The sequence below is a fragment of the Nannobrachium achirus genome, assembly GCF_963921795.1.
Source record: "Nannobrachium achirus genome assembly, chromosome: 22".
Taxonomy (NCBI): domain Eukaryota; kingdom Metazoa; phylum Chordata; class Actinopteri; order Myctophiformes; family Myctophidae; genus Nannobrachium; species Nannobrachium achirus.
In genome coordinates, this window is record NC_137829.1 from 5,838,674 (window position 1) to 5,853,900 (window position 15,227).

At 40.8% G+C, this 15,227-nt stretch overlaps 1 protein-coding gene across 2 annotated transcripts; it reads left to right on the forward strand.

Moving 5' to 3' along the window:
• Positions 1–1,124: 1,124 nt before the first annotated feature.
• slc35a5 (solute carrier family 35 member A5) lies at positions 1,125–12,353 on the forward strand. 2 transcript variants are annotated; one of them, XM_080752514.1, is made up of 10 exons: positions 1,125–1,189; positions 2,032–2,214; positions 3,579–3,677; positions 3,774–3,907; positions 4,685–4,752; positions 5,475–5,663; positions 7,127–7,327; positions 7,974–8,101; positions 8,330–8,598; positions 11,949–12,353. In XM_080752514.1, the coding sequence occupies exons 2-10, from the start codon at positions 2,088–2,090 to the stop codon at positions 12,015–12,017; spliced, it is 1,284 nt and encodes a 427-aa protein (XP_080608640.1). In that variant the 5' UTR covers positions 1,125–1,189; positions 2,032–2,087; the 3' UTR covers positions 12,018–12,353. The 2 variants fall into 2 exon arrangements, with proteins under 2 accessions (XP_080608640.1, XP_080608641.1); XM_080752515.1 differs by lacking the exons at positions 1,125–1,189; positions 2,032–2,214 and adding an exon at positions 2,228–2,243.
• The last annotated feature ends 2,874 nt before the right edge of the window (positions 12,354–15,227 follow it).

Genomic DNA, 15,227 nt, shown 5'->3' on the forward strand with positions numbered 1-15,227 from the left:
GTTCCTACGAAACAGTGTGGGCTCGTTTGTGACTACTCTGCAGCGTGCTAACTGTCATGTGAAGCTCAACCAATACCCCAGCTAACACCACTCCCAGATTTTTTTCCACCAATTGCAACTCGCTATATAAATAATGAAGATAACATAGTGTTCTCGCCGAGCCCACAATAAAAGGTATTTACAATAGAAGGGCCAGGTTAAGGTTAGGCTAGGTTTATTGTTACCAGTTTCGAGTGGTAGCCGCCTGTAAGTGTTTTTTTCAGAGTGGTTTTAAAGGAAGTTAGGGATTTACACTCCTTAAGGCCTTCGGTAGGGCGTTCGCGTTCCACATTTTAGTGGTGTAGCAGGAGAACGAATTGACCCTTTGTTTGAGCCGAATCTGGGTTGAACATGATCTGTGGCGCTGCCTGGTGTTGTAATTGTGTACATCCTTGACGTTTTGGAAGTATTTTTGTCAGGTACATGGGTATCTTAGTGGTCCTTGTGCAGAATGTCCCATTTCTCAAGGTATCATGTTTGAAAATCTTTTTAAAATAGTAGATCTACAAGCTCACAACGCGTTGAATCGTAACTAAGGTTTTCTAATAATTGTAGTGGAGTAAAAGTACAATATTTGCCTAAATTGCCTCTGAGATGTAGTGAAATATAGTAGGCCTACCTCAAAATTGTACTTGATAGTAGGCTACCTGCGTAAATGTAATTAGTTACTTTACACCTCTGAAAACAACTAGTTTTTAGACAATAACATGATGTTGGCTTTTTTCTTTGATGTACTGGAGAGGTAGCTTGACCACAAAACAAAACCTCTCTGTACAGACAGCTTAATTGAGTTAATTATACAATTAGTTTACAGTCACGCACCAGGTTCGAACTAACCCGCATACAAAAAGGCAATACTATTACATTAAGTTAAGAAATTATACATATGGATACAAATATATATATATATATATATATATATATATATATATATATATATAAAAATAAAAAGATAAACATTACATTGGTCAGAAATGTTGAGGGCTTTCAGTAGTTGCCGGACAACCAAGTAGCCAATCACTGCACGGCTGTCCCTTCTGGCTATGGGAAGCAGACTCATGGCTTTTTCTAGAGCGCGTGCGCGCGAAGCAGGAAACGTCACACAACAATGTATCTGCAATGTATTCAAGAAACAGCTGGATGTTAAAATGTAAGTTTTAATTCAACGATGTCGTCGTGCAATTTGAACATCTCATCGCCACGGCCTGACCTCAGACAATGTGTTATTTACTGAAGTGCGGACGTTCTGTTTGGGCATTTTCAGACAGACCTAGAGCTGCTATTGTCTTGTTTTGATGATTATGTTTTGGTCTCAGACAGTTCATCTGTGAAAATGATGTTGCATCTTTCGGTTGTCATATCAGTATCAGACAGATACGTACGTGTGACTGAGTTCTCTTTTTCCATGATACTGACTGTATACATGCACTTGCTGCCAGGCAGGTGTCTGCTTATTTTCAAGGAGGCCAACAGAGAATACATTTTGGGCTCTAGAAAACATTTGCTGCAACGATATAATAATTCTGTTAGTATATGTTGGTTAGCTGAATATGTTGACTGGCCTATGTATGTACAGTATGTATGTATGTATGTACACACACACACACACACACACACACACACACACACACACACACACACACACACACACACACACACTAACTATACAATCTCAGCTGTGGTAAATAACAGAGTCAATTATTTACTATTCACTGCTTTGCCATGTTACACAACCATATGATATGCCCTACTATAACGATTTGTAACATTTAGAATTATACTATTCTCATGTATTATACGATGAGGACGGAGACCACAGCTTTTCAAATGAAAACACACTGACGCTGTTTTTGTGCTTTTCACTTCAATGCGTGGTTTGGCACGAAGACGCTTTGGGCGCTTTGTGCAAAGATGTAGGCCAGATGTAGGCCAAGCTACAGAGAGTGCGGTTCCTTCTTTATACTGTATGTGTTTGTGCTTTCCCTGTGTTAGCGTGGGTTTGAATGTGAGAGGGTCGAGCCTCCAGCCTAGCTGTCCCAGCTACAACCATGGTGTGCTGCCGCCCCTGCTCCAGGCTGTGCTCCCGCTCGTCTGCCTACACTCTGGCACTTGGTCTGGGCTTCGTCACCTTGGGGACCAGCCGCATCCTGCTGCTCAAATTCTCTGCCAATGCAGGTGCCTAAAAGACAGCTAAGACAGATAATGTGTGCAATTGAGTGTAACTATGGCAGTTTATCACTTTATAAACGTGTGAAGTTAAAACTTCTGCTCCTTTGGTCCACTTTGACGTTTGTTTGTATTCATTGTCAGTAACATTACATTTATAAGTGCTGTTATCTCTAAAAGTCACATTGACGGTTGACGCCCATGCCGATTTTAAGGCTTCTTATTAGGGGTGTGAAAGAATATTCCATATTCGAAGATTCGTTCGAATGTTAACAATAAACGAATATTCGAAAGTAAAAAATTGAGCTTCGAATTAATTTATATTTAATTAAAACAAATCTACCGCACTTCTCGCGAGATTCTGGGCGCATGGAACGTTAAAAGGTGGCTGGTCTCGCAAGGCAGAAGTCTCCATTCGCTGCTGCAAAAGTGGGCTGATCTACAAGTCCACAATACGTCGCTGATCCAATACGCTGTGTGCTTGTACATTAAGGGTGCCTATTTAGCGACACCGTCATACAGCGAAGAATAAACCTCCAGCTGCTTCACTTTCCCTTCACACACTGGCCGTCACATGTCGGAGTGGAGAGACAGATGCACTCGTCCGCCTCGCAGACAGTGCACAGTGCACACACAGTGCTTTTAAACTGGCTCACGTTGATTCAGAATGATTAACGAGTTAAGCTGAAACGGGCGACTCGTTTCGGTAGTGACGGGAAGGCATACAACAACGAGACTTCTCCACCGAAAACACTATAAAAAAGCATGGATTTCTTCTCTCACCGAGTCAATCTCCCCGCACGCAATAACGGTAAAACTCCCTCCGTCACTCACACTGCTCTTAATGTAGACTATCTAATTTGGTTCAAACCAGAACATAATCCATTGGTGTGATTATAATTGCTCATTTCATGTCGTGGCTGTTCCAACTCAACTCAATCACGGCTGCTGTGAGTGACGCTTTGCAACGAGGATCAGATTCTGCTCTAACGCAGGCACGTGCACACATACATCAAACGGGGCTTGAGCCCCTGCCCTTTTAACAGAGAAGTGTCCACCAAAAGGCCCTTTTAGAAATGTCAGCCCCTGCCTCTCTTAACATTCTTTGCACGTCCCTGACCAACGCGGACCTGCACACAGTAAAAAAAAAGAAAAGCGATAGAAGCGACTGTCTAGAATAAAGGGCTTCGAATTTCGGATGCTTCGAATTATTCGATATTTTCGAATATTCGAATTTATTCGAATATACGGGGGATTTTCAGGCGAATATTCGAATGCTATTTTTGGCAAATTTTCACAGCCCTACTTCTTATTAACTACTGACTGCTTCTATGTTAACTGACTTCATTTCTTTCTTAATGGTCTGTGTGCAGAAAATCAGTATGACTTCCTCCCTGCATCTGTCAATCTGTTGGCTGAGGCGCTCAAGCTGCTATTCTGTCTGGTCATGTCACTCAGGGTCATAGTTCGAGGTAAAGACTCCATACGTTGAAGGCACTGCTGTATGTTTGCATGGGCACATTTGTGTGTGATCATCATGTCACTGACAGTTTCCTTTTCCCCCACAGAGGGCCGCTCATGCAAAGACCTGGGCTTTTCCTCCGGTCCGTCCTTCCTCCAGTTCCTTAAGTGGTCTGTCCCTGCCTTCCTCTACTTCCTGGACAACCTGATCATCTTCTACGTCATGACATACCTGCAGCCTGTGAGTTATCCTCCAGCAACAACAATAGGACAGGTTCTATTCTATGTCAATCTTTAGTGTTGTACACCCATAACTTTGTTGTTTGAATCTGGATTGTCACTATCCATTCAACACTTTGTTTTATGATTTTTTTCAGAGGAGGGCTGTGGGCAGGTCAGAAACCCATTGTCTTGTGACATCATCGATTGCCAATCCAGCTTATAGAAACTGCAGGCTTTCTATTCCTGAAAAGTTGCAATTTTAAAGTGGAAGCCATTGTTCTCGCGATAATAAAAATCTAAATATTTCTTTCAAAAATATTGATTACATTTTTTGGGGGGGGAAATGATGATGTCACAAGATGATGGATTCTGAACTTTCCACAGCTCTCCTAGGAGACTTGGACTGAGTAGAATTCTTTTTGATATTTTATCATGAACATTAGTGAGGACCTATTATATGAAGACAGGTTGAAAAGTGGTGAACTACTCCTTTAACAATCTGTGTGTTTTTCTGGAGACCTAGACGAAATGTTTTACCTTGAATTGTGGCCCCCGAAAGAGCTACACAAGTAGGTTTTTAGAATGGTTTCTCAAGCTTTACTTTTACATATTGTTGTGGGATGTCAGAGTGACTTGAGCTACGAAACACCCAAGTCCTGATGACAACTTAAACAGCTAAGCCTTTGTTGCCAGTTTTACACAAGGTTTTGAAAGTCCCATCTTAGATAATGTATGCACTGTGTTGTTGCTGCAGCAGCAGCAATTAAGCTGTCTGTTTTTTATCCCGCTTCCACAGGCCATGGCGGTGTTATTCTCCAACTTTGTCATCCTGACCACAGCTATACTGTTCAGACTGGTACTTAAGTGAGTGTAATGTTCAGTTCTTTTGTGGTTGGACAACAGAGGCCTTTCTTATCTGTGTGTACCTCATAATAAAAACACAAGTGACGAGCATCCCCCATTTTGTTTTGGTAATCAAGCCTAGAGGCCCTAGATAGAGGCCCCAGGTCTGATAGTTTGTTATACATACATGTATGTAGTAGTAAGTACATTCTACATATCTACAGTGGCGGAAAGTAACTGAGTACATGAACCTAATTACAAGTTTGAGGTACTTTTACTTTACTGGAATATTTCCAATTCTCTATACTTTTACTTCTCTAGAACTTGGAGACTAATATTGTACCTTTATTTATTATTGTAAACTTTAGTTACTAGTTACTTTGTGGGTTTTGATGATTACAAAACATACATTCTTCGTCGTAATGCAACGCATCGTGAGCTTGTAGATCTGCTATTTTAGGATTTAACACATAATCATTTTATACATTTGAAAACTTGTGAAACTGGACATTCTGCATAACGAGTAATTTTGCTACTTTACATCAATTTTGATACCAATAATAATTTATACTTCCACTCGGGTACATTTTTAATTCCGGATTTTTACTTGTAATAGAGTATTTTATACATTGCAGTACTATTGTATATTCTATTGTACAATCTACTATATACTATGATCTAAGAAATGATCTTACTCCTTTGATTAAAAAAAGGTCACATGCGTTTCCTCTTCCTAACACCAGGAGGCGATTATCCTGGGTCCAGTGGGCAGCGTTGGTCATCCTCTTTTTGTCCATTGTCTCCCTGACGACGGGGTCAGGGGCCAGCCAGCAGTCCATAGCCATTCCAGGTCTCCGCTCCTCCCCCCTCTCTCCCCCCTCCAACTCCTGCCTGCTCTTCACACAGCTGCTGGATCAGATGAGAAATAGCAGGTATGACAGTCACAACGAACGAGTGTTAATTTAACTCTGGCAGTGTACAAATGGAACCAGATGGACCCTTGTCTTAACCATTCATTTGTCAAACACTCAACAGTCATTATAGGCGAGTGTTTGACAAAATGGGCAAAAAATAGGTAAACTACAAGCTCACAACACGTCACAACGACTTGTGAGCTTTTACACAGCTTTTACTTTGGCCAAGTATCTATACTTGGCCCCCAAGGGGTCTATAGACCCCTTGGGGGCCAAGTAGTTTTTTTCTATTGATTACTCATGCCATGGAGAGTAATTCAATAATATTTTTTGGTTTTTGTCACATTCCTAGGACAAAAATTTGATTCGAGTAAATTTACCCCCATTGATTCCGGATGGGGACCCGTTTCGAAACGGGTCCCCATCCGGAACGAATGGGGGTACATTTATTGTTATCACAAAAACAAAAAATATTATTGAACTCTACTCTCCATGGTGTGAAAAAAAGTCATGTTGGGGGTGAACTACTCCTTTAAGGATCAATTTGTTGCTATATGTACACTCAGTTTATTCAACACTAAAGTCTAGTTCAGACCAATGATTTGCAACGCGACGAAGCAGTTGCGGAACGTTGCAGGAGAAAAATTGCAGCTATCTGAATTACTCTGTTGCTGGACTCGGCGCTTGGCAGCTCATTTCGTCGCAAGTGTTTCAACTTGTCCGACCGCAAGCAAAAAGTTGATTTGATTGAATATTTTATTGACATTTAAAAATGCCAAATGAGATGAGATGCAAAAAAGGCAAAGGCTTGTTTCCATTGTGGTCCATTAAACACTCAACACTGCTGTTTATACTTCATATCCCAGAGAGAAAATGACAATAGCGTTGCTGTGTTCACGGCTCAGCGCCCTGGGTGTGGACTGTCCAGTTTTATTTTGTTGCAAATTAGGGCTGTCACGATATGACATTTTACAGGACGATTAATTGTCACTCAAATAATTGGCGATTAACGATTTAATTGTGTTTTTGTCGTTGACAATTACATTTCTGTTTGGCTTTTAGGCTTCAAAATTGCACATGGCAGATATGACACATAACCTAAATACACAAATAAATTACTGACATATTTGACAACTTACTACTTAAAAAATAACTTTTATAGTGGAAATAGCCGATCTACAAGCTCACAACGCGTCGCGATGCGACGCGTTGTGAGCTTGTAGATCTGCTATTTCCACTATTTCGGACATTTTTCAACATTCACGATTATGACGATTATGACAAAATAATTGCGATAATGTCAAATAATCACGATTAGACGATTATGTAATAATTGTGACAGCCCTATTGCAAATTACAGTTTTAGGATTCTGTTGCACATTGCTAACTCGTTGCGTTGCAAATCACTGGTGTGGACGTGAAACTTTACTGTGTGTCCGTTTGCCTTTTTGTCTGATAAGTTTCTGCCCCCTGCTTCCCAGTGCCAGTGAGTCGTGGGTGTCGTCCCTCCCAGGACAGGCGTGGAGGGACAAGGTGGTGGAGAGGCTTCGCTCGCTGGGCGTGGGTCACGTCCTGCTCCTCCTGCAATGCTTCATATCATCCATGGCCAACATCTACAACGAGAAGATCCTCAAGGAGGGAGACCAGCTCACGGAGAGCATCTTCATCCAGAATAGTAAACTGTGAGTAAACGGTTCCCTAATGCCTAATTTATGCTCTGTTGTACGTAGGGCTGTCACAATTATTACATAATCGTCTAATCGTGATTATTTGACCTTATCGCAATTATTTTGTCATAATCGTCATAATCGTGAATGTTGAAAAATGTCAGAAATAGTGGAAATAGCAGATCTACAAGCTCACAATGCGTCGCATCGCGACGCGTTGTGAGCTTGTAGATCGGCTATTTCCACTATCAAAGTTATTTTTTAAGTAGTAAGTTGTCAAATATGTCAGTCATTTCTTTGTATATTTAGGTTATGTGTCATATCTACCATGTACAACTTCAAAGCCTATTAAAAAGCCAAACAGAAATGTAATTATCAACGACAAAAACACAATTAAATCGTTAATCTTCAATTATTTGAGTGACAATTAATCGTCATGTAAAATGTCATATCGTGACAGCCCTAGTTGTACGATGGCATCACGAACAGAAAATCTATGAGACCTATAAATGGGGTTATAGACTGACTGTTTTCTATGTGTAACAAAGTCACATGAAGTATAAATCTGGCTTATCAGTGATGACATCAAGCAGTGTTTATGGTAGATGACTGTGATCACTTAGATGGCTAATGAGGATAATTTTCATGTTCTATTTTGTAGGTATATATTTGGCTTGGTGTTCAACGGTCTGACCTTGGGGTTGGGCAGGGAGGCACGGGGACTCACCCTGCACTGCGGCCTTCTCCATGGCCATAACATTTACTCCCTGGGGCTGGTGCTGGTCACTGGTAATTACACTCTCAAAACAAGAATAACATAACCATAACTATCAAGTAATAATATTAAGAAAGGTTGGCTTGATAACGGCTGTTGAATTATCTTTATCTGTAATTAAACAGCGCCCAGGCTTTGCATTGCAACACTTGAGAAAGTAATTGTACACCATACAAGTATTTAGTATTTACTGCAAACATATTTGTACATTAGTAGAGTTTTGGTTCTTGTCTTGTCCTCAGCTGCCCTGGGTCTATCTGTGGCCTTCATCCTGAAGTTCAGAGACAACATGTTCCACGTGCTGACGGGCCAGATCACCACCGTGCTGGTAACCACCCTCTCCCTCTTCCTCTTTGACTTCCGCCCCTCTCTGGACTTCTTCCTGCAAGCCCCCATTGTGCTGCTGGCCATCTTCATCTACAACGGCAGCAGGCCCAAGGACCTGGAATACAGCCTGCAGCAGGAGAAACTACGTGTCATCAATGGAGAGGTGTTCGAGCGCTCGAGAGGGGTGAGCAACGCACGGCTGTCACATTCAAGAGAGTGTGCTTGATGATTATTTGTCATGCAAATAATTTTGTGATCAACAATTTGAATTGTGTTTTTGGCATTGAACACAAAATATTTACAGTGCAGGTAAGACAATTAAGTTCCAATATACAAAGAAATGAATGGCAATGACCGGTACCAATATAATCGAAATGAATAATGTAATATGGGACAAATAGGCAATATTCAATCATTCACACTTTCAAAATGTATTTAAAAAGTGTGGAAATAGCCGATCTACAAGCTGTAATACAGTAATAATTGTCATTAGGCAATTATGTAATAATTGACAGGCCTAACGTACTGTACGCACAAATTTAAAAGCTTGTTTTGCCTTTTTGCACCCTTTTCACAGAACCCCCTCGCCCCACAACACACACACACACACACACACACACACACACACACACACACACACACACACACACACACACACACACACACACACACACACACACACACACACACACACACACACACACACACACACACACACACACGCACTACATTAGGGGACACAGACCTAGCTTTGTGTGGAAACCCTGGGGCTCAATTCTGTGTAATGTGATTTCTTCAGTGTGGAAAGAAACCTGATTCCCTTCAATGAAAACAGCATTTAAACTCATACCTCTCTTAACTCAATTTGGTTAATGTAGTGAATTTCGTCGGGGAGAGGGTTATTAGACTGAGCTGGTCTGTAAAAGGGGCTTGTGAGGACACTGACCTCGAGTCAGTAATCCTTCTTGGCAGCTTTATTACCTGCGTCTTAACACAATATTTTTGTGTGAATGGTATGGTTTTATTGGAACCTCTTTAAAAGTGTGTATTGTTTAAATTCAGAATGTATCTTTGGCAGTCTAAAACGAAAAGTGTAGGTTTTGGCAAAAGACCAGTCATGTGTCAGATGTTTGGAGGCTTCGTATTATTTGCCTGTTAAATATTAGCACAACCCTGATATGAAGGCTCCCCCCGCTTTTCTGTTACTAACATAGTAAATCCTCCTACTCGGGACTGACTTCTGAATTTCCAACCTCCACTCCTTCCTGTCCGGCATCGGGGTCTGGAGCTATGCAGTGTTGCTGGCTCCGTTGTCATGCCGCAGCGTGTCCACGTAGGTGGTGCACTTGTTAGGTTGGCTCCCACAGTATCATTTGGTAGTAGGCATGGGACGATATGAACATTTCATATCACGATTATTGTGACCAAAGAAATCACGATTTACGATATTATCGCGATAATCAAAATATCCCCAACATCCATTTTCCAGGGGCGGGAACATTTGCCCAAAAATAGCAGATCTACAAGCTCACAACGCGTCGCGTTGCGATTGTAGATCGGCTATTTGTTAGAGAGTGAAAAAAATACTGTATCATCAAGTACGTATATTATAAGTACGTTTTAACAATTATAGAGGGTTTAAATGGTACCGGATATGCAGCTCGGCAAATAATGACCACGATACGATTATCGTGAGTGTTTTTTTTTATCACGATAAACGATAATATAGCTTATCGTCCCATCCCTAATCAGTGGGCTCCTCATCAGTTCGGTTATTTTTTAAAGTGGAATATCCCTTTAACTGGAAGAAACAGACCCAGGCTCTCTAGGGTGGGCGGCCATCTGCCTTGACCGTGTCAGGTGGAAAGAGAGAGGAAAGGGATGGAGAGAAGGATGGGGTGAGAAACATCTATACCGGGGGTCAGCAACCGGCGGCTCTAGAGCCGCATGCGGCTCTTTAGCGCCGCCCTAGTGGCTCCCTGGAGCTTTTTCAAAAATGTATGACAATGGAAAAAGATGGGGGGGGGGGGAAATATTTTTTGTTTTAACAATTTTTTTATCGTCAAGTTTCAATTTTTTTTTTTTTTTCTTTTTTGCAAAGTAAAGCCCTGCTTCATCATACAAGACTGACGCACAAAAGTTGTGAAAACAGCAGATCTACAAGCACACAACGGCGTTGTGTGCTTGTAGATCGGCTGTTTTCACTAGTTTAGTTCATTTTTTAAATGATAAATGTAAAACGAAGTTTTGGACATACAAGGTTTCCACCCGACAACGACGATAAATAAGGCTTTTATAATTTTTTTGCGGCTCCAGACAGATTTGTTTTGGTTTTTTTTTTTTGGTCCAATATGGCTCTTTCAACATTTTGGGTTGCCGACCCCTGATCTATACCAACAACACTGAAAACAGTAAAACAATCACAGCAGTAACTATAATACAAGTAGTAGCGATGGCTCTAATGAGAGCTATAACGACAATAACAATACAAGGAGTAGCAACAGCAGTAAGAGCTATGACAGCAGTGATAATAGCAGGTACAAAAGCAGCATAATAAATAACAATAATTGTAAATATTGTGTAAGATAATAATATATAATCAAATTGCATGATATAGTATAATAATAATTATACTTAAAATAATGTATAATAGTCTAGGGTGCGTTGGGGAACTCTGCACTGACAGCTCTGGTGTGCTCTTTGGTCGTTTGTAAATTCAATGCAGTCGGTGGGTTGTCGATGGCACATTCAGTGTGCTGCGCCCCAGGTGTACTGAGTGCGCGCACTGTCCGACCCTACTCAGAATCTAGTCCGGTACATTGAATTGAACACTTATTAAAACAATGGTGGAAGAAGTAATATAGCTAAATCCCTTCTACAGGGTTCCCACGGTCATGAAATTCCTGGAAATATTTTGAAATTATAAAAATATTTTTCCAGTACTGGAAAAGTTTTGGAATTTATCAAGGGTCCTGGAAGGTCCTGGAAAAAATAGCTATGCATTGTCTTTGGTTATTGATTTTGTGAATACCTCTGAAATGACAAATTAAACATGGGCCAAATTGTCAAATATTAGAGGCAGAAATTGTGAAAATAGCCGATCTACATGCTCACAACGCCTCACAACGCGAGGCGTTGTGAGGCATGTAGATCTGCTATTTTCACAATAGATCAGTGTTCTACAAAATTCCTCAACTCTTAGTGCTCGTCAGGGTGGGGGGGTCCCCAGTTAAAATATGATTATTTCAGGGGTCACGGACTGAAAAGGTTGAGAACCACTGTCTGGCATACACTACCTGTCTTTGGGCATTGTGTGTGCATAGGAGTAAGCGACCTGTTATTGAGCTGAATTATTGTTATATAGTGCTGGAAATTGGGTGAAATATTCTGGAAAAGTTTTGGAAATGAATTGGTAAAAATGTGTGGGAACCCTGTCACCAGCACCTCCTGCTTTGGATGTGCATGGGTGTCGTCTCTTCCATTGAACTGATGTAAGCAGTGGTGGATGAATGGTTCGGGTGTTTTGTGTTGTAGGATGGAGAGGAGCTGCAGAGACTGACAAAGCCCAACACAGACAGCGAATCAGAAGAGGAGTCTTTGTAGTGCTACAGTATAGAACATGACCTTAAACAACCTGTGGATGGATCCTGCTTTTTCTTTTTGTGGTAACTGCAGGTATGTGGACAGCCCCCCCTCCCCCCCAATGCACGAACACACCCCCACACACACACACACACACACACACACACACACACACACACACACACACACACACACACACACACACCACAGTCAATCTGCAATACAGTCTCTTACAGCATTTACAGTATTGTAGTGGTGTAGTGTGTCAAGCTCTGTTGGCATTGTGGGATTCCACTGTCATTGTGACAGAACTGTGAGTATTGTACATTATTCTGGAAACGTGCCTGTCTCTCTCTCTCTCTCTCTCTCTCTCTCTATATATATATATATATATATATATATATATATATATATATATATATATATATCGTCGTTGTCGGGCAGAAACCTCGTATCTCCAAGTTTCAAACTTTTACGTTCTTTCACCAAGTGAAAGAACAAGATCATACAAGGCCGCCGCACAAAAGTAGTGAAAACGGCAGATCTACAAGCACACAACGCCTCGCGGTGCGAGGCGTTGTGTGCTTGTAGATCGGCTGTTTTCACTAGTTTAAATCATTTTAAAAATGTTAAATGCAAAACGAACGGTTTTGGACATACAAGGTTTTCGGGTGCATCTCTCCACTCCGACATGTCTCCTTTCCGACATGTCTCCATTCCGACACTAACCCTATCTCTACCCCTACCCTAAACCTTAGGCCCATGGGGAGTGTCGCCACTCCGACAATAAGAAGTCCATTTCGGAGTGGCGAGATGTCGGAATGGAGAGAGCCTCCCAAGGTTTTCACCCGACAACGACGATATATATATGATCGCTGTAAATTGTAAAATGTGCTGTGAATTGTTTGCATTGTTTGCTGTCATTGGACAGTTTGGAGCCAAAGGGATTCTGATATTGGACATTTATTTTCTGTTATGAGTTAAGATGAATGTGGGGATTAATGCGACATGAAAGTGACGTAGAACATGTCACTGTAGTGCACTGGTTCTCAACCTTTTTAGACCCAAGTACCACCTCAGAAAAGATGTTTCTCCCAAGTACCACCATAATAACTGACGTTGAAATACAGGTGCGTAGACCTACCTCTTCAGCTACAGTATGTACAGGAGGTAAAGTTATTCCCAGAATTCATGGAGATTCTTTTTTCTGTTGTATTCCCTTTTTTTTTTTTTTTTTTTTTTATTGTTTTTATTTTTTATCATAAACATTCCTTCATAGCTTGAGCTATGTATGGTGAAAATTACAAATTCTTTGATGACTAATCTTTCAACAATAAACAATACCAAATAACAGAAGAAAAAAGAAAAGCAGCAGCAGGGCAGTTACAACGAGCGGGGAGAGCTTTCACTTATTCACACTTATTTCAAGAACAAATACAGGTGTACCTTAAACAATTCTAGACATATACGAGAAGACAAACACTTACATTCATAAATTCACCTTCAACATTATCAGAACAGTCAGACAAAGTCGGATCGAGTCGGTTTCACGTATTCAGTCCACTTAGTCCAGATCCACCAGAATTTTTCTTCTTGGTCTCTTATTAAGAAAGACAAGTTTTCCATTTTATATATGTTGTGGACCACCTCAATCCAGTCATCCACAGTAGGTTGTTGTGGTTGCATCCACTTTCTTGTTATAGCCTTTTTGCTCGCTACTAGAAGGATCAAGAGTAGTTTCTTATCATTGCTGTCTAGTTCTTCATAAGGGAGGTTGCCCAAATACATCGTGTCAAATTCAAATGGAATATCAAAACCAAAGACAGCCTCCAGGTGTTTGTGGATTTCCTTCCAGTAGGAACTCAAGGCTGGGCAGTCCCAGAACACATACCTTGCCCGCATGATCTCCTACAGTTTGCTCCTGTATCTCTATATCTTTTTTGAAGAGGTGTTATGAGATACCGTATATGATTTTTCTGTCTTTGAACATGATGTTTCCCATAATACTGTACACATTTTCTCCCATTCCTCCTCAGTCATGGTAAAGTTACCTTCATTTTGCCATTTATCCATAACATATGTTGTGTTGTTTTCAATAGGATTCTGTTGGAGACCATTATACAATCTCAAAATTATCCCACTACAATTAGATTTGTCTGCAGATAGGAATACCCCCAACATCTCTGATGCCTCCAAATGCATTGCACCCCTCACCTCCTGGTTGATATAATGTCTAAGCTGGAAATATCTAAAGAGGTTCTGTTGTATTCCTATGCAAATACCGTAGTTTGATAGCTACTCGTCTGAACTTTCCGTGCAAACTGCGCTAGCATCGCCGCTTAGCCTACTGCAGTTGGCACTCCGCTGCTGTCTAATCTGCACAATTGATGATATTTGATTGATATTTGATTAATTGTGTTCTCAAATCTTCTATAACGGCTATGTGTGCTTTCATGCTCATTTCAGCATGGGTGGAGAGCCTATTTCAACCAATTGCTTGGTCATAAGAACTACCTGTAGTATAATATAAATATTTCACTCCACTTATGCTCAAGTATCACCAGTGGTCTAGTACCACAGGTTGAGAACCACTGCTGTAGTGTAGACCGTATGTACCTTACAGTATGTAATCCATATACAGCACTGGCACTCACCAGAAGCTTCTGTTGTCTTGGTTTCTTTACCCTCTGAATGAGTCTGAAAAACATACTGCCAACTGAAGTATGAAGCAAGTTTGAAATAGAACATGAAGGCATATAAAAAAGCAGTCTTAGGGAAAATGGTTTTTGAGTGTTCTATTTATCTGCTCTATTTAATTTATTGATTGCCAAAGTGGATCTGTCCAGCATCAGACCAGCTTAAATACGAATCGGATTAATGGACTTCAAAATAAGACGCGAGTTGACATACAGTACATACAATGCATGACTTACTTTGAGTGGAGAGGGGAAGAAAAATCTTAATACACTACAGTGAAATGGTCAACAAACATTCCATATTGCATTAACAAAAATAATCTGAACCAGCCGTTTAACTGGGTATACAAAGGATGTGATTTTCAATTACCGTTCAATATTCAACAGTGGCGTGTCTTGAGGATATTCAGGTCATCGGCATGGACAAAGAAAGTGTCCAAAGAATTTTGAAAAGCACAAAATACAGCCCTAAACCGCTGTTCCGACCTATACGCACACATATGGGCATGCATATACTGTATGGGCATATACTGAT